This window comes from Corylus avellana, chromosome 2, assembly GCF_965113065.1.
Source record: "Corylus avellana chromosome 2, dhCorAvel1.hap1.2, whole genome shotgun sequence".
In the NCBI taxonomy this organism is placed as follows: Eukaryota; Viridiplantae; Streptophyta; class Magnoliopsida; order Fagales; family Betulaceae; genus Corylus; species Corylus avellana.
This window is the reverse complement of record NC_142491.1, coordinates 18,603,637-18,628,697: the sequence shown is the minus strand read 5'-3', so window position 1 is coordinate 18,628,697 and position 25,061 is coordinate 18,603,637. Positions and strand designations below refer to the sequence as shown.

Genomic DNA, 25,061 nt, shown 5'->3' with positions numbered 1-25,061 from the left:
AGGATACTACTTTAGATTCTAAAACTTGTCGGATGAGAATTTGCATTATTGCAAGGGATTTTGAGGGACACGTGATTGCAGTTAGAGCGGTAACAATAGGAATTATATTGGACTCAGTGGTGGCAGAAGCGCATGAGGCTTTGAGTGCTACATAATTTATTCGAGATCTAGAGTTACAATCGATTGTTTTGGAAGGTGATTCCCTACAAGTGGTCAAGGCCCTCATCGCCCAAAATCAAAATTGGAGCAAATATGGGCAAGTCCTTGATGATGCAAAATGAGTGCTTAAGCATTTAAGGAATTTGAAGACTCGACACACTCGAAGATAAGCGAATTTGGCAGTACATGGTCTTGCGAAAGCTCCAATCCGACACGTCATGGATAAGATATGGATGGAAGAAATTTCGGAGGTTATCCATGATGTTGTACTTCTAGAGCTTTGTGTTCATCCTATGTAGAGCTTTATACTATTGTTTGTTTAGAGCATTAGTGCTCTAGATTGTTTTTCTGATGAATGAATGAAATCAAATTGTTATTAAAAAAAAAAAAAAATGTGGTGGAATAAAGTGTAGTTTCTAATATTACTCTCAACTTTTTTCTATTTTTTTTTTTAATTTATTTATTTATTTTTTATTCTCTCAGTAATGTTTAATTAAGAAGAAAGTTCATGAATTTGTCCAAAAGTTCAATACTCAACATGAAAAATTGAATTCTCGTATAATAATAATAATAATAATAATAATAATAAAAGTGGAAAACCCCGGGAAGATATCCCAATGGCCTCAACCCTTGCGGGAGCTTCCCTTGGATTTTGCCCATAGGCCTCGCCTATTGACCCTATGAACATTAAGTCGCCGACTCGCGCATCTTTGGGAATTTGAACACTTTGCCAAGTACTTGGATACGATTGGTATGATTTCTAAACAATTTTGAATAGCATGTATTACAATCGAGGGATTGAGATCTCCTAGAATTCATTTTAAAATTGAAATTCTTAAATTCATAAATCTCAGCCGTATATTTTATCTAAGCGTCTAAAATAAAACATGATAGTTTCTCATTAAATTTTGAAACCTTACTTATTTTAAACGCTTAAATAAGATAAATGACTGAGACTTATGAATTTTAAAAATTTCAAATTTTAAAAAAAATTTAAGAAATCCCTATCCATAATGGAGAGTCATTGTCTAGAATATATATAGTTCGGTTTGTTATGGCTTTTTAAATGCTTTGTCTTCTGTTTAGAAATTATTTTAAAATGACATAAAGATAAAAATAATTTTAAATATTATGGGAGTGTTTTATATTTTGATAAGTTTATTAGTATTTTTATTTAAAAAAAGTAAACAAAAAAGTATTATCAAACAACGTTGTTCAATCATAATATTTTGTTGTTGAAATTGATTCTCAAGAATAGATATTATTGGGATCTAATGATTTTGTCGTTGAAATGGCTAATGAGGATTAGAACAGTTTAATGATGCCGCCGGCGCCAATAAATGGGGTCCAATCGTAGAGTTTTTTAAAAGCCAAACACATCATTAGAGAGGATGCGTAATTGGTGTGATTGAGAAAATTTTCATTCGAGAAAACGCGTAGCACTCACTACAATAGTTCTTATAATGTCCTTGTCTTCTTATGGATTTTTCAGAAAATTTGATGTTATCTGTCGACAAAAAATCAATACTCTTTAGAATAATAAACTACTATACTACTAAGAAGGCAAACAAATAAATTTTAAAAAAATTTCAAACTGAGACAGATAAGAGAGAGATAATTGCATTTTTTAATTTAAAAATTCTTGCCACACCAATTCGGTAAATTTTCTGGGCTCATTTGTTTAGTTCCCTAGCAATAGTTTTCTTAGAATCCTCTCAAATGTGATATGATATTTAAAATTTAATAATAATCATTTTAAATTCAATGACAATTTTAAAAGGTACGTCACATTGGAGAACTCTAATCCTCCTTATATCATTATTCTACGATAGAATGTTTTTTTTTTTTCCTTTAATTTTCTCATGAGATATTTAAATAAAAGTTTGGAAAATCAGGTCATCAATCTCTATGCTTTTAAGCATATCAACTCTCTACCAACATGCCAATTTTCCTCTTACTCTCTTAAGAATATTTGTCCGTTTATAAATCTCAAAACCTCATTAAAATCAAAATATGTATTGTCGTATAGAAATAGTCAGGCAGAAAATTAGAGCCTCTAAAATTATACTAAGACTTATTAAGGCAACATAATTAGATTTTACAACAACAAATAATACCTTAATAAACCCTTTGCTAATGACATCTACAAAAGATGTCTTTGCTCTTACTGCTGCAATACTTAGCAATGACAAAGGTGATATTCTCTTGGCCTTCACCAAAAAGCTGAACTCTCGGGATGTTAATAAAGGAGAAGCTATGGCAGCTTTAACGGGATTGGACCTTGCCCTATCCAATAGCTGCTCTAAATTAATGTTGGAAAGTGACTCTTTGGTTACAATTATGGCTATCAATCAGCCCTCTCTTCTCTCAAACTGGTCCTTTGCTCCTATCATCTATGACATACAACTGAAATTTCAATATTTTCAAGATTAAAAATTTGGAATGTTGCAAAAGTTTTAAGAAGTGCAAACTTTTGTGCTCACCATCTTGCAAAGTGAGCGCTACTAACCTTGTGTTTGGAAGCATTCCCAATACTACCCATATCTTCTCTTCTTTTATGATCAATAGTGGGAGGGAAGGACCCCCTATATAACCTTTCCCTTTGTTTGTAATTTGCTTAGAAAAAAAAAAAAAAAATTTAACATCTACAAAAGTCGTTATTAGAAAAGTTTATTGAGCTTACCTTATAACCTTTAGAAATATACTTCGAAAAACTATAGTTTTTTTTTTTTTTAAAAAAAAAAAAAACCCACTTCAAGCTACTAGTACTAAACTACTATTCATCCTAAAAGCTTAAGCTTATATGAAAAGGTAAATTTAATTACTTAATCATTAGTTTAACATTATCCTTTACGTGTGGCCTCAAACTCTTTTTTAATAGGCGATGCCCAACACGTGTAATATTTAATTTAAATTGAGAGTGAATTGATGGAGTCAAGGTTCGATCTCATGACTTTGACTCTGATACGATGTTAAATTACCAATTATCTCAAAAGTTTAAGCTTAAGAAAGCGGTAAATTTAATTACTTAATCATTAGTTTAACAACTAGTAGAGTTCAAAACAATGGCTTTTAAATTTTTTGTCAAAATTATTACATTTTTCTTATCTTATGTCGACACGTTCGCCTTAGTAAGTCTAAATGTCGCCTTTACAAATAAATGTCATTGCTTTCGTTATTGTTTCCTGATTCCGACGTTAAAAGTGAAAACCCACAAAAACCCTTTCAAACCCACACAAGGGTTCGAACCCGATACACCGAAACTTTGCAGAAATGCCGAGCAAGAAGAAAAGGAGGAGGGACTTGGAGCGACCCACGATCCATCCCAGAAACAAGTACTCCGAGAACCCACCCGACTTCGCGCTCTTGGCCTCTCTCTACACTTCGTTCCAGCCCTTCGTCTTCTACGGCCGCGACGGTCGCCCCAGAATCGACTGGACCGACTTCAACGCCACCCGAGAGCTGACCCGGGTCCTTCTCCTCCACGACCATGGCATCCATTGGTATTTTCTTTTGGAAGCATCAAGTTTTACATGTAGTTTCTTGGGAAGTTCTGTTTTGTTCTGTTTTTTCCTGGAAAAAACTGGGTTTGTGTTTAAGGGTGGCTTTGCTTTGGTCGTGTTTGTATGTAAAAATTGGGAAATTCGTGTTTTTTAATCTTCTGAGGGTTACCCAGTTTGTGCATTTCGCTTATTCTTCGTTGTTATTGTTCTTTCTTGTCTTTGAAAGACTGGTAATTGTGAAATTCTAAATTTGAACTCTATAAACCTTAAAAAATGCGCTAAGTTATACTTTTTTTTTTCCTCTTCAATTGCTACATATGATGCGGTGGAGCTTAAGAGTTTTTATGGGAATAATCAAATGCACCGTAAATGTGTTACGTGTGTGGTTACTGAGAATAGTAAGGACCATGTTGTATAAGTGACCAAAAGATAAAGTTTTTGTCTTTGTGATATTATGTTATGTTGGTGACGAGAAGAAAAAAATAACCAACTCATTTTAGCCTAGTAGTTTTGTCCCAGAGATTCTAAATTTAGTTTTGAAGCAAGCAGTGTATTCTCTTGGATATGCAAATATATGGGTGATCAAATTGTCTTGATGCAGTGGCCATTTTTATATTTCCTAGCCTCCTCTTCTTTTGGTATGGTAGTGAGCGAGCCCTTTGGTTATATGATTTTATTGTTGGGTAGATTTTGACATGTGATGAACTTTTATGGGAATTCAATTTTCTAGGTGGATTCCTGATGGGCAGCTCTGCCCAACAGTACCCAACAGATCCAATTATATCCATTGGATTGAAGATCTTCTTGCATCTGACATTATAGGAAAGACTAACACCAGTGGAGATAATGTGAGGGGTTTTGATATAGGAACTGGAGCCAACTGCATTTATCCACTTCTTGGTGCATCTCTTCTTGGGTGGAGTTTTGTTGGATCAGGTAGCTTTTCAGTTTTATAGGTGACGCTTATCAAATTTTGAATTGAAATTTGTTTATGTCAAACTCAGAATCTAATAGCAGTTTAATTTTGCTGATCTTGGTTGCAGATGTCACTGACGTTGCCCTAGAGTGGGCTGGGAAAAATGTTAAGAATAATCCACAAATTTCGCAACTTATTGAAATTAGAAAGGTTGAAATTCATGAAGAGAGTCCTTCTATGGAAGAGTTGCACGATGACAAGTTGGTCTTTTGTGAGAGCAAAACAGAGTTGAGTGGGAGTATGGTTAAGGAGGAGGTGGATCCTTTGCCCTTCACTTCATTCGATCCACACGCTGATGCGAACAAGACGTATAACGGGCCACCTGTACTTATTGGTGCTGTCAGGGACGGTGAGAAGTTCGACTTCTGCATGTGTAATCCTCCATTTTTTGAATCCATGGATGAAGCGGGACTGAATCCAAAAACTTCTTGTGGTGGGACTCCGGAGGAGATGATTTGTCATGGTGGAGAAAAGGCTTTTATAACTCGTATTATTGACGATAGTGCTGTTCTGAAGCATTCTTTTCGGTATTATCCTTGTCTACGTAAACTGTTCTTATTAATCAGCCAAGTGTCAATGTATACTCTCTTAGAAAATTTAGATTTCTTTGTAGGTGGTACACTTCAATGGTTGGGAGAAAATCAAACCTCAAATTCCTGATGTCAAAGCTGCGAGAGGTTGGAGTCACCATAGTAAAGACTACTGACTTTGTCCAAGGCCAAACATGTCGATGGGGGCTAGCTTGGTCTTTTGTCCCTCCAGTGAGGAAGATAGTATCACCTCACGTGGCTGAGAAGAATATCATGTCTTTCATGCTTGAGGTTGTGATATCTATTTTAAATTTCTTGAGACAATGTCTGAATTTTCCCAATTTTAAGAAACTTATCTAGCTGGATTTAGTGAAATTGCAGTGTGAGTGATGGATTACATGGGCAATTTGATATTTATGGTGGAATTCCTTGGTTTTGCTACATTTGATGATCTGGCTCCTTACCCCTTCCTTGAGCCCCATATAATTATTCTCAGCTTTGGCTCCTGTTCCCGAAAATGAAAAAGATCCTGACAATCTTTCTCTGTGTTTCTGCCTAAGAATGCTGTCCAGTCTGAGGTTTTCTGTATTGTTATTTTGACTCCTACATGAAGAACAACTTATCCTTTCCTCAATGAGTATAAAAAACAGATAGTCACTTCATAGGTAAATTTAAGAGGAAGAGGCTTGTACCATATATACATTTATGATCAGCCAAGCCATAGGCTCAAAAAAAGTTTTAAGCAAAGTTATGCATTGGCGGACTTTGACTATTTCTACTACATGTGCATACATGTTAACGTTGGGATATGAGGTTTTAAATGCATTTGTTTTTATCTATATTCTTATTTCATGTTTTACCTTTTTCTTCCTGCTAACATTACATCTCATGCTGTGTTCTTGTCAACTTCTTAGGGTCTTCAACGCCAATTCAGTGCTTTTCATGTATTACAATCGATTGAGTCTTTCTTCCATACTAGTGGTGCATCCTGTGAATTGAACACCTCTTCATTTACCATCGACGTAAGTTATCACTATTGATCTATCATAGCATCTGAAATAATTTGTATCCGATCTTTCTGTGTGCTTACATACAATCTAATTTTAATAGATCACGGCATCAAATGATCATTGTGATGCAATCCTGAAGGATGAGTTACAACCTCTTGATGAAGCTAGAAGTTGTCAACACGAGGAAGAGACATTTAATAGTTCAAGTTGTTTGCACCCTCGTTTAAATAACTTACTTTTTCGCATTTCGGTATGTTTACCTCCTTCTCCAGCTTGATTGATGAGTTGGATTGTTGGAATTTTCATTAAAATTGTCTCACTTACTCTCTATTAACAGGTTTTTCAGCAAATCCCCGGGACACTTCTGGTGAAAGGATCATTACAGCATAGAGATAACCCAGTGCCAGGTACTTTCCCCCCTGACTCTAATACTTCTAAAATCAAATTTTTGTTCTTAGAAAAGAAGCTCTTGTTGTAGCATTCTAATCATTTTCACTGTCCGCCTATTCGTAAAAAGATTCTGGAAATCCATTTTTCAACTAAGCTATTCACAACAAATCCTTCTTTTATCAATATGGCTTTGTGTATGTACATCTTTTCTGTTCATGCTGCTCTTTTTTGTACCATTTCTTTTGTTAATCTTCTTTTACCATTTTTTTTTTTTTTTTCCCTTATATTTACTTCCTAAACTCTTGTCCTCTTTTTTGTCTTGCCCTCATCTTGTGAAACCTTGAATCTTAGCACTTCTATGAGTAATTATTGGTATTTTTGCCAAAGGTCTTTAGAGTTTAGACCAAATTACAAATTTCCTTCCCTCATAAATAGGGAGCGGAGGGTTTAGAAACGGGTTCATTCCCATATGTTTAGTGAGTTGTATATACCTATCAAGAGAGAAGGCAGTTATTGATCTTTCTTGGAGGTCTCCTACCTTGAGAAACCCCTTTTCCTCATGGTATCGCATCTACAGGAAGCTGCTTTTGGTTTATTCCTCTTCTTTTCTTTTTGATTTGTTAATGTCTCCCGACCATGAGTCTTCACTGTTGTTTCACTCTACTTCATTGCGTAGTTTGAGATTGCTCTTTCTCGTGCTAAATTTTATTAATGCTAGATTATCCCTCAATAGTTATGATCCAGCAATTACTCTTTTATTTCATCATCCCTAATGTGTTCTTACTTTTGATCTTGCTAATTACATCTTACACGCCAAAGGAAATTTTTATTAATTGAAGTCTGAGGTGACTTGATGTGCCTATCCAAGCTATCTTGTGGAACAATTTTATTAAGTTGTGGGCTGTGTTCATTGCAGGAGCGTTCTCATTGATATTTCAAAGATTAGAGGAAGTTTTAAGACACAAATTCTGTAGATAAAAGGCCACCATTGAGTCTTCCAGTCTTAGCAGGTTTTTTGGGTGGGTTGGTCTGAACAGGCTACTACCATATAATTTTTAGATCTCAAGCAAAAGGGTGTTGAGCAGTAATACTTCTTTGATGTACATTCTTTCATTTTCCTTGTTTGTCTTCTTTTCCGTCACTGTATTTGGAGCTACATCTTTAATTTTGTACCTATTTGTTTTTTGTTGTGTGCTCTCTGGGGTAACTGATAAAGATGTTTCAGTCAATACCACCAAAAGTCTCTTTTTGATGGATGAAGCCGACAAGTTGTAATGCAACGAACCTTCGAGGTTGATGGTAATAAAACACAGGTAATTAATTGCCTTGGAGGTTTTGAAGTTGAGTGACATAGCTCTACCGCTGCTGTAGATCGAGGGGGTTGGATGTAATTATCCATACCTATGATCTTTGCCAATTAGATTGTGGAGCATAGATAGGTTTAACGTTCCTTATTTTTCATCTTCTTTTTTTTTTTTTTTTTTTTTTTTTTAAATAATAATAATAAAACAATCGTACAAAAAATAAAACAGCAATACAGAAACAAAAAGCCAACAAACATTAGCTTCGGTGGTAGAAGGCAGCAACGAGGATCATTGATAGCCGGGCGAAGGCCACTCGCCGGCACGTGTGATCCACGCTCCAGCTTGCGGGTACCATCAGTGCGTGGAGGGCAAGAGAAGGCACAAAGGGTGACAAATGAAAGTGGAAAGGCCAAGAAAGAGATAGAAGGAGAGGCGCATGGGTGGTCGAGGCTAACAAAGGAGAGCAAATCTAGCTACAAAGGGCCAAAAATCGGACTCTAAGTCGTTCCTGGGAGAGCTGCAGTGCGACAAGGTTGACTGGCTGAGAGGACGGCGGAGACGGTGTTGGAGTTGTGATCTTTGGAGAAAAACAAGGAGGGGAAAAAAAGTAGCAAAACACCAAGAGATGGGAGAGGAGAGAAAAGAGAAAGGAAGGAGCCAAAACAAACGCACAAGGCGGCCAAAGAGCCTCAATATGGAGGAAGAAAAGGCTGAAGACCTAGGCTGAGTTTGGGAAGGGGCTTGAAAAATGGAGTGGGTCGGTACTGTAGCAGATTTGATTGATGTGAGAAAAAAAGTAAGAATGTTTTATATGAAAAAGTAAAAAAAATTGTTTTGTAGTGATATTTTTATTTAAATAATAATAAAAATGATTGATGTTATGTAAAAAGTAAAAATGTTGGGATTGATTTTGAGAAAAAAAAAATTTGGGACTTTGGGTCCTTGGGTCCGGCCCTTCCCAAAACACAGTCAGAAGGTTTCAGACCAATCAATCACCTTCTTTATTTTCATCTGAGATCAGCAAAATATAGCATAGATGTAGGGTGGTTTAATTCTCCAAAATCTTTCATTTGGGCAAACAAAAGTAAACACTTTTCTCAGTTGTGCGAATGTGGGAAGGGCCTGAAGGTGTCGCCCTTTCCCCCAAAACCTTCCAATTCACAACAAAAAGATAAGGACTTGTTTGCATATCCATAAGTAATCTCTTTTTTAGAAAATATGTAAGTAAGAAAATGTTTAGGATATTATAATTTTTACTATAATCTCTTTATAAACTTATATGGCAATCTATATTTTTGTGGATTATCACATTAGTGGTTTATATTTTAGTAGTTGACATGGTAAGAATAATGTGAACTACTACATAAGTTTGTAAATATAGTAAGTTTCAAATGACTTACCACGTAATAGTTCACATTTGAGTGGTTGGTAATTTGTAAAAGCTATAGTATCTCTAGCAACCCTTAAATAAAATCCATGCTTGTCCGTGCAGCTTAATGGGAAGGAAAAATCTGATAAAGCAAGAACACAAACCTTTGTAGGGAAAACCAAAACCAGAAAAGGAGAAAATTTCCTGCTGATCCAGAAGATATAATCAAACCCCAATATATGATTAATATTTGCCCACCCCTTTATACATCACACAAATTATATTACAATGAAACAAATGAAGAGCAGATTTTTCATAGATAAAGAAAGAAAATAGTAACACGCAGGGCGATTATGATATCTCCATCAAACAAGAAGAAGAACAGATCGAAAGACAGAAATTTCAGGCTTTCCCTTCAATCCTTGCGTGCGTAACCCCAACACATGCATCTACAAAATCTTCATCTATGAAATCTGTGGAGAAGATCTGCAGCCGATCGGCGCAGCCCCTGGAGTAGCACTCGGCAATAAACAGCCTCGCAAATTTGTGAATCCGTCTTGTCACGGGCTTGACACACACAATCGGGTTATCAGCCTGCGGGGTGACTGTATTCTCCACCCTGTAAAAGAATTTTCTCGACAAAACCGGCGGTTGCTCGCTCAAATGCTTCAGATTGCTCTCGAACTTTGTGGATGGCAAATCTGTGTCAACCCAATTATCCTTCAAATACCCAGCACTCCAAAAGGGACCCCCTGGCTTGGGCTGAGGAGATTTACTTGGCTTCCAAACACAAATTACTCTCTTCGGCAGAAGCTCTGCAATTGTTTTATCAAACGCGTGGTCGTCCTGGTGAATCAGAAACTCCCCGAGCTCATCAACGAGGTATTTTTCAAATTCAGGCGGGTCTTGATGCCCAAATTCAGTACGAATCTCCAAGATTATGATCTCAGACTGTGTCTCCGACAAGAACTTTTTGATGTCTTTGATGACAACGTCAATACCGTAGGTGACGAGGATTCCGTGGCACACGCGCCGGTTCTCCTGAACCCGGACATCGAGGACCCTGGCGCCTCTTACAAGCTGGTGATAGATAGACAAGGATTGGCATTGCGCAAAAGGGCGAGAAACGCAGGGGATGCCGATTCTGTTGGTGGCGGAATCGTGAGTTCCCGGCCATACAATCTGATTCACGTGAAGCTTCTCGGCGTTAAGGCCGGACATCCAGTTCTTCCTATCTGGGGGCCTGTAATCAAACCCCGGATACTCATTCCCGCAGCTTTCTTTGAGATTACAGAGAGCTTTCTTCTCCGTTGAGATCGCCTTCCGGCGCTGCATTTGTTTGGAGACATGAGAACCCATCTTCTTCTTCTTCTTCTTCTTCTTTCTTCTTCTTTCGTTTTCTTTGATGGGTTTTAATATGAAGAAGCATTGTAACGTCAGATGGGATTTTATTGGGGAATTATAGATTTTCTTCGGTTGTGACAGAGAGATTACTTCCTCTTCTACTCAACCTTTTTTATCATTTTTTTTTTTTGTGGTTTCAAGCTTTTATGGTTTTTGTGATCATACGTGCGTTGTCTTTTGTTTGGTTGGGCCGGCTTTTGATTGCATTATTGGTGGGGAGTTATGATCGAAATTTCTCTTTGGTTGGTCCACCTGTCCAAACATTTTGTTTTTTGGGATTATCCAAATGTCATGGGATCAATCGATGAAATTTCCATTGGGGGCCTATAGTTTTTTTACACGTGTTTTATGTCTTGGATGAAGTTTCCATTGGTAGGCACATAATTTATATGCTTTGTCTCCTTTGCCGACTAATTTGGAAACTAATTTTTGTTGCCGGGCATGCTTTCCAACTATCTTGGTGGATTAAATAGGAAAATTCTCTACATATCCCGAACTGCTTCTCCAGCTACTAGACTCAAGCAAATAAAGGTTAAGCTGCAACCCCCTCGGATCGGATTTACGCTATCATTGGCGTACTGATGAGTGTTACTAAGAGGGCTTTTTTTTTTTTTTTTTTTTTTGACATGTCCACACAAGAAAAGGGGGAGAGAAGATTCAAACTAGTGACCTCTGCTTCATAAAACGTGGTCCACTGTCGATTGAGCTACCCCTTGAAGACAATAAGAGGTTTCATTAATTGGTTCATTAGCTATAGAAGTTGGCCATCGAATGAAACCCCTTTCAATTCAATTCTTAATCGTTTGCCGGCCAACCAACCTAATGCGGTGTAGATCGACGAGGCAAAGGCACGACAACACCGGCATAGGAGTGACGAGATGAGGCCAGGAGAAGTGGTGAGGCAAGGTGATGGCAGAGGAGATTGGTAAAAAATAGAAAACGGGTATATCAACTTTACTTACTCTATATTAGAAATGGATTTTGGGCCTAACTCAACTCAGAAGCTAGCTCAAGAGTTGAGGTTTTCCCTCAACTTATAAATGGCCCATCTCCTTGATACCCAAGTAATGTGGGACTTCCAACTCGTCCCCTCACATGTGGCAGGAGAACATCCATGCCAACACGTGCGACAATGGGTGACAGTGGGCCACAGCCAATTGGGCTAGGCACGTGTGGCGGGAGGACATCCAAGCCAACATGTGCAATAATGGGAGATGGTGAACCTAGCTCTGATACCATATTAAATCACCCGTTGTTCCAAAAGCTTAAGCTTGTAGGAAGAGGTAAATTTAATCACTTAACCATTACTTTAACACTCCCTCACGTGTGGGCTTAAACTCCCTTTTAATAGGTGAGGCCCAACACGTGGAATATTTAATTAAATTGAGGGTGAATTGACGGAGTCAAGGTTCGATCCCAGGACCTTTGGCTCTGATACCATATTAGAAATGGGTTTTGGGCCTAACTCAATCCAAAAGCTAGTTCGAGAGTTAAAGTTTCCCCTCAACTTATAAATGGCACATCTCCTTAATACCTAAGTAATGTGGGACTTCTAACACGCCTCCTCACGTGTGGCGGGAGAACATCCAAGCTAACACGTGCGACAATAGGTGACGGTGGGCCACAGCCAATTGGGCTAGGCACGTGTGGCGGGAGGACATCCAAGCCAACACGTGCGGCGAGAGGACATCCAAGCCAACACGTGCAACAATGGGAGATTGTGAACCTAGCTCTGATACCATATTAAATCACCCGTTGTCCCAAAAGCTTAAACTTGTAGGAAGAGGTAAATTTAATCACTTAACCATTACTTTAACACTCTAAACCCAATTTTTGATCCGATTTGTTTGAAATTTTAAAATATTATTCGCCTAATTGACAGGTGGCTTGATTTATTCACCTGAACCTTGTTGGTTAAAATCGAAATCAAACCGGCTGACCCACTGATCAACCCCTATAATGTCGAGTACTTGGAGAACCGAAATATTCATGAATCTAGCACTCTAGGTTAAAATGTCAATTTTTACAAACAGTATCTTTGCAAAAGACGTGGTAAAGTAACTAGGTTAAATGAGGTCTTTGGCCTTTGTGGCCCTCTTGAGCCACCGCATGACCATAGGATTAGGAAGCAGATTATTTCTTTGGAGGCCGATAAATCCAAGCATAGGGTCGTAGTCATAGGTGGAGTGCTGGGGTTCAAGTTCAACCACCTTATAATAAAATCACTAGTAAAGTTAGGAAAAGACAGCCAAAAAAACAAATAAATAGACCAATATGAAAAAGAAAGATGATGAAGAAGGCCCCTCTGGTTGAAAAAAAATCAAGTGTCAAGGTCTGCCACTCAATTGATCATCAATTAGTATTATTTTGTTAGACTATTAATTAAATATATATATATATATATATATCAATCAGTTTAAACTTAAATTTTCAAACTTTTAAGATAAATAGATATTTAACACAATTTTAGAGTCAAAGTTCTGATTTCGAAACTCGTCCCTATGGACCCTATCATTCATCTCAAAGCAAATGTCTTGAATTCGAATATTCGCTCGGTCATTCACATTCTATTTTAATTAATAAAGTTTGAGCTCACACGTAAGAAAGATGAGAGTGTTAGATTATTATTAATTAAATAATTATATTTTTTTTTAAGGTTAAATACTAAATACTTTCTTGGGGTTTTATAACTTTATTTTTTTCCATTAGGATTTTATTTTTATCACAGAAGGTCCTTTGTGGTTTTGATGATAGACTAAATTAGTCATTCTGTCAGTTGATCGTTAGTTAACTTAACGGAATTCTACATGAATCAATCAAATATTGACACGTGGCACCCACTTAATTTAAAAAAACAAAACAAAAAAAAAAAAGGAAAAAAAATTGGGGGTGGCTCTTGGCCATTTGGGCCAGCCCCATCTGGCTGGATGGGGGTGGCCGAAACCACCCCCAGTGGGTACTGGGGGTGGCTCGACCACCCCGTTGGAGCCAAGGGGGAGGCTCCCATCCGGCCAGATGGGGGTAGCCAAAGAGTCACCGTCAATTTTTTTCTTTTTTTTTTAAAAAAAAAAAAAAGAAAAAAGAAAAAATACATTTTAATTTAAATTTTTTTTAAAAAAAATTAAGTGAGTGTCACGTGTCAACATTGGATTGGTCCACGTGGAATTCCGTTAAGTCAACTAACGGTCAACTGACAAAATAACTAATTTAGTCTATTATCAAAATCATAGGGATCTCCTGTGATAAAAGTGAAACCCGAGGAGGAAAAAAATAAAGTTATGAAATCTCATAGAGGTATTTAGTATTTAACCTTTTTTTTTTTAACAATTTAAAATTTTAAAATAAGTGATGATTTAAATAACTAGCTTTATAAGTAATTTCCACCAACTCTAGTAAAAAGCTCTCCAGTTTGAACATTTTCTCTTATACCAAATGCAATACTTAACCCCATTAATAGGTGCTAACCAAATGGTGAAAACGGGATGACAGGAACAATCATCAGTACAGTGTACCCTTTCTGCCCGAATGTAAAGCAAGCAATCAAATTGTTGCTTAAAGGCTAAAACAAAGAGTCATGGACAAGAAAAATGTCAAATCACTTATATGATTAATATTACTGGATAAGCATGAAGGGCCTTTGAAGGAGTCCAATGAGGTGGAAAGCCATTTAAAGAATAATGGTCCACTAGGATGATCCTACGTAACCCTAATTAGAAAATAAAGAAGAAAAATGCTAAACATATTTTTGTTTTCACATTTTTTAGTGCAATATTTCTCAGTTAAAAAAACCCTTGGACCATCTTCATGGACCTACCATGTGCATTCAATAAGTGGTTCAAGGGTCAAGTTGCTGTCTCATTCTAAATAGTGACACTCTGGAAGAAAAAGAAGGTAAAAGAACAGATGTAGCTTTTATGAGAGCTAGAGCTCGAAATTTACGGGATGATTCATAGCAGTTGACTCTTTAACTTTTTGGCTTTTATAATTGCTTCTGAATCCATCCCATTCTGATACTGTGAAGAAAACATTTCAAAAGCATTATACATATATTTATTTCGATTCAAACTAGTAATCTTCAAGCGTGTTACTGACTAACACTTGGTACCTAACATGAAATCTGATAAATTGGCAGTACAAACAACTGAAATATTACACAAGAATAAAGCTCTGTAAGAACAGTAGAATACTTAACTTTCGAGGAGACAAAAAGGGTTATTGCCGAGTACGTAGTACATAAAGATAATAAAATAATTCATCAGGTTCAACTTATGGAAATATAACATGTGATACTCCCAGTCCTCCAACAGATTTTGGTTTTAGATCACTTCATGTAACAGGTATGCTGAAGATATTTCATCATCACTTATTGCTTTGATATATTCACTGAATGAAATCGATAACCTATTCAAAATAGTAACAGACTAACAAGTCTGTCATCAATTTGGAGCTAGAAGAGTACTGTGTGACAGTATTCACCTAAAAGAAGTTCGATAAAATAAACAGCAATAAAAATGCATCCAGCAGTATAAACAGTCACCAAATATAGCATATCAAGTCTCTTAATTGCTGTATCACAGAGTGAATATGTAGAGTATATCCAACCAAAGCCAAGCTTAACGGTTAAACAGGTTGCCCAAAGATCAACCCTACCTCATCTCAGGCTGGTTTTGCAAAATATAAGCTCAGGCATGTTACATCAGGCCAGTCAAATTGCCTACAAAGGGTGGGATGTCAATCACTCTGCTGTTTCTACTTATCTAACAAACAGCAATCATTAAAGAATCGAGTTTACATAATGTTGTGCCAACTAGAGTCTAGACATGTGATTTGTTTGGCTGTGGCCTCAGGCAAAGCCAAGCCCAACTTAATCCGGTTTCCATTTAAGCCCACCCCTATGTCTAATGACTTCACCCCAAGCCTGCCAGTACATGCTATAGGCCATGTACAAGCCATCCCAATTGCAAGCCTCATCCATATGTAGAAACAACAGTATGCCACCTAATTTGAAGTAGAAAAACCTCATCGTCTAGAGGTTTGTATGGGTTTCAAACCTATATTTATGCTAACCTATTATTATCAAACCATTTCGAAAAAAATAAATAGATACTGCATTTGATGTGATACTCAAATGCACAAAATACAGATTCATGACATTCATAAAACTCATTGCCAATTTTATTAGAGAATCAACGAGAGAAAATAATGATACGAGGAAGCAAACATCTTCATGGAGTCAGTTATCTGATTTTTGGAACAAAATCTCACAAGTATATCATTGTGAAGATTCAACTGTATAGAATCTGATCGGAATAGAAGGCCAACTTGTGAAAAGTAAAGAAAAATGTTGTAAGTTATGAAGTTCACTGGAAATATAATTCGTATTTGTCTACCCAGAATCACCTGACTGAGAAAAATATTGATGGACTTTTACCTTTCAGCATTATGTAATGAAGGATCTTCTTCCATATGTCGAGCTAAATGTTCCAAAGCCGAGTTTATTACCGCTTTCAAAGGATGCGACCTATCTGATACAGTGAAAGCATGCACTTTATTTTCAATTTCTATCCAACTGATGGCACGCTCTTTCCTAACATGCCTCTCATCCATAAGCTTTCTCACCTTCTCTACCGACTCCCATTTACCAAGTGCAGCATATATACTTGAAAGTAAAACATAGGCAGCAGAAGATTGAGGCTCCAACTCTATAAGTTGTTCAGCCGCTTTTCTTCCCAAGTCTATATTTCCATGAATTCGGCAAACACCGAGTAAGGCATTCAAAACTCGATCACCAGGCTTACAAGGCATCTTATCAAGCTGTTCCATCAGCTGCTCAAAACATCCAGCTCGGCCCAAGATATCAATTAAGCACGCATAATGTTCTTGATCGGGAACAATGCCATGATCACAAGTCATTGAAGTGAAAAACTTAAGCCCTTCCCGCACAAAACCTGAATGACTACATGCATTGAGAACAACGACAAAGGTGGTTCTGTCTGGCTTCACTCCTGAACTTTCCAAATCATCAAACATCTTCATTGCCTCTTCACCATGACCGTGCTGAGCTAAAGCAGATATCATTGTGTTCCACAACACAACATCTCGCTTATCACCCATAAGATTGAAAACCAGCTTGCCAAATTCCAATCTCCCACATTTTGAATACATGTCCATGAGAGAGCTCACAACTATGGTATTAGGTCTAAAATTAGTTCGTATCAAAAAGGCATGTAACTGTCTGCCGTGCTTAAGTGAAGCTATACTTGCACAAGCACATAGACAACTACTAAATGTAAATTGATCAGGTATAACTCGAAGCATCATCATTTTTGTGAACAACTCAAGTGCTTCATGCCCCAGACCATTTCTCGCATAGCCAGCAATCAAAGCTGTCCATGATACAGGGTTTTTCGCAGGCATCTGATCAAACAATTCACTAGCCGATTTCATATCCCCCCATTTAGCATATCCCGAAACGAGGGTGGTCCAAGCAAGGACATCCCTTACATTCATGTCATCAAATATTCTCCTCGCATCTCCTATCTCACCACACTTCGCATAAGCATCAAGAACTGAACTCGAAATCACCACATTCCCCAAAAACCCAACAACCAAAACCTGCCCATGAACCTGCCTAGTAAGCTTCAATTCCTTCAAATTCACGCAAACTGTCAAAACACCCGCAAAACTGAACTCGTTATACCCAATTGACTGTCTCCGCAGCTCCCTATAAAACCTCAAAGCTTCATCACAAAACCCACTCCGGGCATAAGCAATCACCATAGTGTTCCACGAGACAACATCCTTCTCCGGCATTTTATCAAACAACTTCTTAGCAGGCTTAATCATCCTCATTTTCGCATACCCAGAAAGCATATTATTCCACGAGTACAGGTTCTTCGCAGACATTTTATCAAACACGTTGCGTGCCTCAACTTCTTCGCCGCATTTGAAATACGCAGCGATCAACTGGTTCGACAAAAACGTTGTGGGGTGCTTCAGCCCCGTGAGCTTCAAATGGAGGTGAACCAATTTGGTCTGTCTAAGAGACCGGGAGTTGGCGCACTGTTGCAAGAGATAGGCGAGAGAGTTGGAGGGCAATCGGAGGCCTTTGCGAGCTAAGAGGTCGAGGGAAGAGATGGCCTGGGAGAGGTGACCTTGGGATGCGAGGTTGAAGATGGACTGGACAATGCAGGGACTCTTGGGGAGTGGGCGTTTCTTGCTGGGTCTGGTGCGAAACGTTTCTTGGGAGAGCCTGAGAGTTGGAGTAGGGAGAGAGGGCATTGCATAACGTCTTCATCTATGTAATGTTGGGTTGGTGGTGGTGGTGGTGGTGGTGGGGCTTGGGAGATCAGCTCCGCCGAGCAGTGGCGGCTGTGATGTATGACAACAGTGCATGGGCTTCGCTTCAGAAACCTGCCGCTGGTTTGATGGGCTTCATAGGTGGGCCTTCACCGGGAACCAATTGTATCCTGCCATGTCACTATGTCAGCATTGCAAGAATGAGTCCCACAATACGAGAATTTTTTTAGTTCATTAATATCATTGCTTTTTTTTTTTTCTTTTTTTTTTTTTTGTAAAGTAAGAGAAGACGTAGAGAAAAAGAGAGATAAAGATTTACCAATGATTAGTTGTAAGACATTTATCTCCAACATGGAAAAATATACAGGCATGTTTGGTTTGTGAAATAAATTCTTAAAATTGAATAATTATTTTTATGCAATAGTCATTTTTTTGTTTAGTAAGGGTCTATTCTTAGAATTAATTATTCTTGTAGGAGTCACTAATTTCTTACATACATGAATAACTATTCCTCTAAAAAATGAGAGAAATAGCTATTCCTTGAGTAATGAAACACGAATCCTATCTCGAATATTAAACGAAACTAATTCGGCTCGACTCGGCTAAGCTCGTGAGCAGCTCGTATAAGGCTCGAATTGATAGTTATTCACATAATTCCTCATATTAATATTAAAAATTAATGATTTTTTTTTTTTTTTTCTAATAGCATCTTTTTATTATAAAAGGTTGCATATCCTTTCTCTTCGAAACCAAGTGCCTTGCTGTATTGACTCGGGCTCCATACTACGCTAGCCAAACTAAGCAAATGCTCATATGCAAGCTGGCTTCTTAAGCCGTTTAAGAGTACTTGAAGTTTAAATTTATAACAAAAAAATAAAATAATAAATTAAATTAAATATAAGAGCCAGCTCGTGAACTGGCTCGGCTTAGCTTGACTTATTATGAGCTCGAGCTCGATTTTTTGGTTCGTCCTTAAGCTCGACTCGAGCTCGAGTAAAATTTAAACAAGTCGAGCTCAAACAAGGGAAGCTCCCTCAAGTTTGGCTTGTTTACACCTCTTACTACTAGGAATAGAAGAGTGTGGAATAGAATAGCTATTCATATTCCTTAGTTTGGTAACAACACACATGCAAAAATTGGAATGAATCAAATTTACAAAAAACCCCATATATATATATATATATATATATATATATATATATATATATATATATATATATTTTCAAACTCGTATTAAAAAAAAACCCTAAAATAAAATGGTGGCTAACCACCCAGAGAAGCGGTCAAGGGTGGCTGCGGCCACCCTATAGGAGCTCCGTGGGTGGCTGGTCACCCATGAAGCAAATCTGGGGTGGCTAAAATGTGATGGCAAGGGAGGTCACACCACCCACTTTATTTTCATATTTTTTATTTTGTTTTAAGTTTAAAATAAAATAAAAATTATATGAGTATTTTTGAAAAATGTACTCAATTACTTAAGGATTAGCTAAACCACTCATTTTTTAGTGGATTAATTAATCTTGTGTGTATGAGATTTGTAGTCCTATGGAAATAAATTATTCCTAGGAATAGTGTGTTACCGGACAAATGAATAGCTATACTTAAAATTAGCTAATCTATTACAAAGGTTTATTTCGCAAACCAAATGAGGCCTTATTCTTTGATGAAATTTACAATATAAAATATTTTTATTTATAGAAGAATTATGGTAAGTAAAGCTAAAGATAAGTATGCTTTGATTAATTGATTACCATTGAAACATTATTATAATCAATCCTATAAGGTAGTTATCATATAAGGACTATATACTTATTATGGAACCGTATTTTATATTTTATCATCCCTCAAACTCAAGGTGAAACATTCTGAAACTTTCAGTTTGAAAATAAGAACGTCTTTTTTGCAATGGTGAGCGGTGGCGGTGATCGGATATGATGCCCGAAAAATGGCCGGAGATTGTGGCTAGAAAATTGCCAGAGTTGGAAGGGCAAAAATGAGCCACTATAGGCTGAACAACTTGAGATAAATATTAGGTCCAACTTGAGTTGAAAATGGGCCAACAATATGTCAAAAAATGACCTAAGTCATTAAATACGACTAGCAAAAAATCAAATGATTGGGCTAACAAAACCTAAAAAATGGGGCAACCTGCGCGGAATACAGGTGTGTAGTTTAGGGTTTTTTTGTCTAATGGGGAAAATGAGCTGTCATGTAGAGAGCAGCTGAAACACAATGACTAAACACCTAAGAAGAAACTCATAGCTTTGATACTATGAAGAAATTCATAATGAAATAAAAGTTAAATATAAAAATAAAAGACATAGAGAAAATAGAGAGAAATTTACTCTAGAAGTTAGGACAAAGTTGGGTTTAAGTTGTGCCTTCTCTCTTTTGTATTTTTACTCTATGTATTCTCATCTTTCCCAAGAAAAAAACCTTGTTAACATACATAACATAATCACCATCATCGACATACATTAAACAGAATCTTACCCACAACAATATAAACTAACGAGACATGTTAGACAATCATTTTTTAACTGTCTCTTTTTATAATTTGTGGACTTATGTAAGTTTCACATAAATTTAATAGTAAATTTATCCATTTACTATATAGAGATAATTCAAAAAATAATTGAAAGACTAAGCCAATTCCACTTCTCACCCAACTGGAATCGCCTCACTTGTCCACTTCTTGTTTGGTTGGGGCCTAACATTTAGTGGTTGTCATTCTCTCTTACATATTTTTTGATTTATTAATTTTTAATTCTGTTTTATTTCTCTCATTTAAAGAACCATAAACTACGCCATGGACATCAAAAAAAAAAAAAAAAAAAAAAAACAAACAAACAAACAAATTAGAAGTCTAGGTTTGAATCATTACTAGTAGATCATCAATCAGCCATTGAAACTTAGGTATACTTCCATGTAGTGCTCTTGTATATATCCCAATGACAGTTTTTTCAACACTTTATACAGCTTACAATTTTTTAAGAATGCTTCACAGCCATTAAAGTCCCTCAAATCTACATCTAAAAATTTGGCGCAATACCTCAGAAATAAAGTGTTAATCTCTTCATCAAATTCTTCATGAAATTTATCCTGTAATTAAAAAAAGAAAAAAGAAAAAGAAAAAGAAAAAAAAAGTGTATTAGTATATATAATTTATTCAATTTTTAAAATTGACCAATTAAACTAAAAGAAAATACCTTATCTCCATAGTTCTTAAGGAAATGGTGGTGAACGTTTTTCACAAATCCAGGAAAAAAATTAGCTGAATTATCATCAGCAGCACCCCCAAATGTCCATCTAAGGATCTTTGCATAGAATAATGCAGACAAGTGCCCCTCGTTAACTTTGTTGTCCAGCCAGATAACATATAATCAGCTCTATTCAACTGGAGGTTAATTTCAAAATATCAACAGTTTTTGTCACGAAACTCTATAATCAAATGAATAAATCTAAATCGATCTAGAGCGTCGAAAGTTGCAAGATGGTACAATGAGAAAAAATTATGCCGTTTGACCGTCTTGAAATCGGGTGAACTGAGACCAATTAAAAATAGCTTGGAAGAAAAAAAACTGAAGATCGATCGGTAAAGGTTTTAACACCTCATTTTCATACATCTTTAGCTCCTTTTTTAAAAGTTCAGCCACCAAACATCGGAAATCAAGAGTATCAATCTTGATACCCTCACAAAGTTGTGCCTGATTGTACTTTGCACATTCAGCATCACAGGGAAATGTTATACACATCATATGGATCGATGAACACTCGGTCGGTCAGCTTACCACAAAAATAGGAAGCTTTGTGAAGCTTATAGACATGATTCACTATAGTCCTTATCATTTTTCTGCCCTTCTCTCCAAAACCTAGGAGATTTCCCCCCTTGTCAAATACCCAGATGTTTAACAAGTCTCGATGTGGTCCATCCATGTTTTGCACCTCGTTCATCCAACACTTCAAGGATCTATACAAATTTGTTTTTTTAATTAAAAAAAAAAATGCTCAAGTCATACTAAAGAGAGAAATAAAAGCAAGAAAACTACTGTACCCGTAGTTTTTTTTTTTTGGTAAGAAAACTACAAGAAACAAAGAAACAAGAGCAAAAAGAAACAAGAGTACCCGTGGTTGAGGGATGTGAGGAACACGCTTGCACAGATCTTCGCGTGTAGCATGACCATTGTTAAGGATACGAATCCTTTAGAATAGATGTTGATTTTGTATTCCCTAAATCAAGAGATTTAGATAATATTTGTTAATCTTGATTTAAGGGATATCTTTGTATTTGAAATATTTCAAATCACATGTAAAGCTCTATAAATAGAGTTGTGTACTAAGATCATATAATCAAGAAAATATGTAGCCTATTGAGGCTTTAGTGTGTGGATGTAGGCTATGTGCCGAACCACCTTAATCTTTGTGTCTTTCTCTATTTCCTTCATTTCATATTATTCTGCATTCTATTCTCATCACATTTTGAGATCTTATATGGCATCAGTTAAGATCTTATATGGTACCAGAGCTAACAGGCTAACGCCAATTGTTAGATCCTTGATTGCAATTTTATTTTTTTCTTTACTTCATTTTTCTCCTCTAATCGTTTTCTCTTTGATTTAACATGTATCAGAGAAGAAAACGATCTATGAGGTCCATTGCTTGCCTACAAAAATAAAAAATAAAAAGAAAAAGAAAAAGAAAAAAACAAACAAACAAACAAATTAGAAGTCTAGGTTTGAATCGTTACTAGTAGATCATCAATCAGCCAATGAAACTTAGGTCTACTTCCAGGTAGTGTTCTGGTATTTATCCCAATGACAGTTTTTTCAACACTTTATGCACCTTGCAATTTTTGAAGAATGCTTCACAACCATTAAAGTCCCTCAAAACTGCATCTAAAATTTTGGTGCAATACCCCGGAAATAAAGTGTTGATCTCTTCATCAAATTCTTCATGAAATTTAGCCAGTAAAAAAAAAAAAAAAAAAAAAAAAAAAGAGAAAAAAAAGTGTTTTAGTATATATAATTTATTCAATTATTAAAATTGACCAATTAAACTAAAAGAAAATACCTTATCTCCACAGTTCTTAAGGAAATGGTGGTGAACGTTTCTCACAAATCCAGGAAAAAAAAATAGCTAAATTATCATCAGCAGCACCCCAAATGTCCATTTAAGGATCTTTGCAAAAAATTAGCTGAATTATCATCAACAGCACCCCAAATGTCCATCTAAGGATCTTTGCATAGAATAATGCAGACAAGTGCCCCTCGTTAACTTTGTTGTCCAGTCAGATAACATATAATTAGCTCTATTCAACTGGAGGTTAATTTCAAAATATCAACAGTTTTTGTCACGAAACTCTATAATCAAATGAATAAATCTAAATCGATCTAGAGCGTCGAAAGTTGCAGGATGGTACAGTGAGTAAAAATTATGTCGTTTGACCGTCTTAAAATCGGGTGAACTGAGACCAATTAAAAATTGCTTGGAAAAAAAAAAAAAACTGAAGATCGATCGGTAAAGGTTTTAACACCTCATTTTCATACATCATCAGCTCCTTCTTTAAAAGTTCAGCCACCAAACATCGGAAATCAAGAGTATCAATCTTGATACCCTCACAAAGATGTGCTTGATTGTCCTTTGCACATTCACCATCACAGGGAAATGTTATACACATCATATTGATCGTTGAACACTCGGTCGATCAGCTTACCACAAAAATAGGAAGCTTTGTGAAGCTTATAGACATGATTCGCTATAGTCCTTATCATTTTTCTGCCCTTCTTTCCAAAACCTAGGAGATTTCCCCCCTTGTCAAATACCCAGATGTTTAACAAGTCTCGATGTGGTCCATCCATGTTTTGCACATCGTTCATCCAACACTTCAAGCACTATACAAATTTGTTTTTTTAATTAAAAAAAAAAAGAGCTCGAGTCATACTAAAGAGAGAAATAAAAGCAAGAAAACTATTGTACCCGTTGTTTTTTTTTTTTTTTTGGTAAGGAAACTACAAGAAACTAAGAAACAAGATCTTTGAGATCTTATATGGTATCAGAGCTAACAGGCTAACGCCAATTGTTAGATCCTTGATTGCAATTTTATTTTTTTCTTTACTTCATTTTTCTCCTCTAATTGTTTTCTCTTTGATTTAACATGTATCAGAGAAGAAAACAATCTATGAGGTCCATTGCTTGCCTACAAAAAAAAAAAAAAAAAGACAAACAAACAAATTAGAAGTCTAGGTTTGAATCGTTACGAGTAGATCATCAATCAGCCATTGAAACTTAGGTCTACTTCCAAGTAGTGTTCGGGTATATATCTTAATGACAATTTTTTCAACACTTTATACACCTTGCAATTTTTGAAGAATGCTTCACAACCATTAAAGTCCCTCAAAATTGCATCTAAAATTTTGGCGCAATACCCCGGAAATAAAGTGTTGATCTCTTCATCAAATTCTTCATGAAATTTAGCCTGTAATTAAAAAGAAAAAAAAAAGAAGAAAAAGAAGAGAAAAAAAAAAGTGTATTAGTATATATATAATTCATTCAATTATTAAAATTGACCAATTAAACTAAAAGAAAATACCTTATCTCCACAGTTCTTAAGGAAATAGTAGTGAACGTTTCTCACAAATCTAGGAAAAAATTAGCTGAATTATCATCAGCAGCATCCCCAAATGTCCATCTAAGGATCTTTGCATAGAATAATGCAGACAAGTGCCCCTCGTTAACTTTGTTGTCCAGTCAGATAACATATAATCAGCTCTATTCAACTGGAGGTTAATTTCAAAATATCAATAGTTTTTGTCACGAAACTCTATAATCAAATGAATAATAAATCGATCTAGAGCGTCGAAAGTTGCAAGATGGTACAATGAGAAAAAATTATGCCGTTTGACCGTCTTGAAATCGGGTGAACTGAGACCAATTAAAAATAGCTTGGAAGAAAAAAAACTGAAGATCGATCGGTAAAGGTTTTAACACCTCATTTTCATACATCTTTAGCTCCTTTTTTAAAAGTTCAGCCACCAAACATCGGAAATCAAGAGTATCAATCTTGATACCCTCACAAAGTTGTGCCTAATTGTCCTTTGCACATTCAGCATCACAGGGA

The 25,061-nt window shown here is 36.3% G+C and overlaps 3 protein-coding genes across 4 annotated transcripts; 1 reads left to right on the top strand and 2 right to left on the bottom strand.

The window, feature by feature from the left end:
- Window positions 1-3,383: 3,383 nt before the first annotated feature.
- Window positions 3,384-7,904, top strand: FIO1 (methyltransferase). Of its 2 annotated transcripts, none has more exons than XM_059579023.2 (8): window positions 3,384-3,662; window positions 4,393-4,598; window positions 4,706-5,165; window positions 5,240-5,459; window positions 6,083-6,190; window positions 6,279-6,428; window positions 6,516-6,585; window positions 7,485-7,904. In XM_059579023.2, the coding sequence occupies exons 1-8, from the start codon at window positions 3,433-3,435 to the stop codon at window positions 7,544-7,546; spliced, it is 1,506 nt and encodes a 501-aa protein (XP_059435006.2). In that variant the 5' UTR covers window positions 3,384-3,432; the 3' UTR covers window positions 7,547-7,904. The 2 variants fall into 2 exon arrangements, with proteins under 2 accessions (XP_059435006.2, XP_059435007.2); XM_059579024.2 differs by having other exon boundaries at window positions 3,418-3,662; window positions 5,252-5,459.
- A 1,559-nt stretch (window positions 7,905-9,463) lies between these two features.
- On the bottom strand, window positions 9,464-10,786 carry LOC132189391 (PLC-like phosphodiesterases superfamily protein). The gene has a single exon (XM_059604126.2). It carries the CDS (start codon window positions 10,598-10,600, stop codon window positions 9,644-9,646), a length of 957 nt encoding a protein of 318 aa, XP_059460109.2. The 5' UTR covers window positions 10,601-10,786; the 3' UTR covers window positions 9,464-9,643.
- Window positions 10,787-15,798: 5,012 nt separating this feature from the next.
- Window positions 15,799-18,110, bottom strand: LOC132189767 (Pentatricopeptide repeat (PPR-like) superfamily protein). The gene has a single exon (XM_059604555.2). It carries the CDS (start codon window positions 17,924-17,926, stop codon window positions 16,073-16,075), a length of 1,854 nt encoding a protein of 617 aa, XP_059460538.2. The 5' UTR covers window positions 17,927-18,110; the 3' UTR covers window positions 15,799-16,072.
- Between the last annotated feature and the right edge of the window lie 6,951 nt (window positions 18,111-25,061).

What these genes read in the sequence shown, in the direction of transcription:
- FIO1 (XM_059579023.2), top strand. Translation starts at nt 3,433, where the DNA reads ATGCCGAGCAAGAAGAAAAGGAGGAGGGACTTGGAGCGACCCACGATC. An exon ending in CACGACCATGGCATCCATTG is followed by an intron (nt 3,663 to 4,392) that starts GTATTTTCTTTT and finishes TCAATTTTCTAG; the next exon opens with GTGGATTCCTGATGGGCAGC. An exon ending in GTTCTGAAGCATTCTTTTCG is followed by an intron (nt 5,166 to 5,239) that starts GTATTATCCTTG and finishes TAGAAAATTTAG; the next exon opens with ATTTCTTTGTAGGTGGTACA.
- LOC132189391 (XM_059604126.2), bottom strand. Translation starts at nt 10,600, where the DNA reads ATGGGTTCTCATGTCTCCAAACAAATGCAGCGCCGGAAGGCGATCTCA.
- LOC132189767 (XM_059604555.2), bottom strand. Translation starts at nt 17,926, where the DNA reads ATGCCCTCTCTCCCTACTCCAACTCTCAGGCTCTCCCAAGAAACGTTT.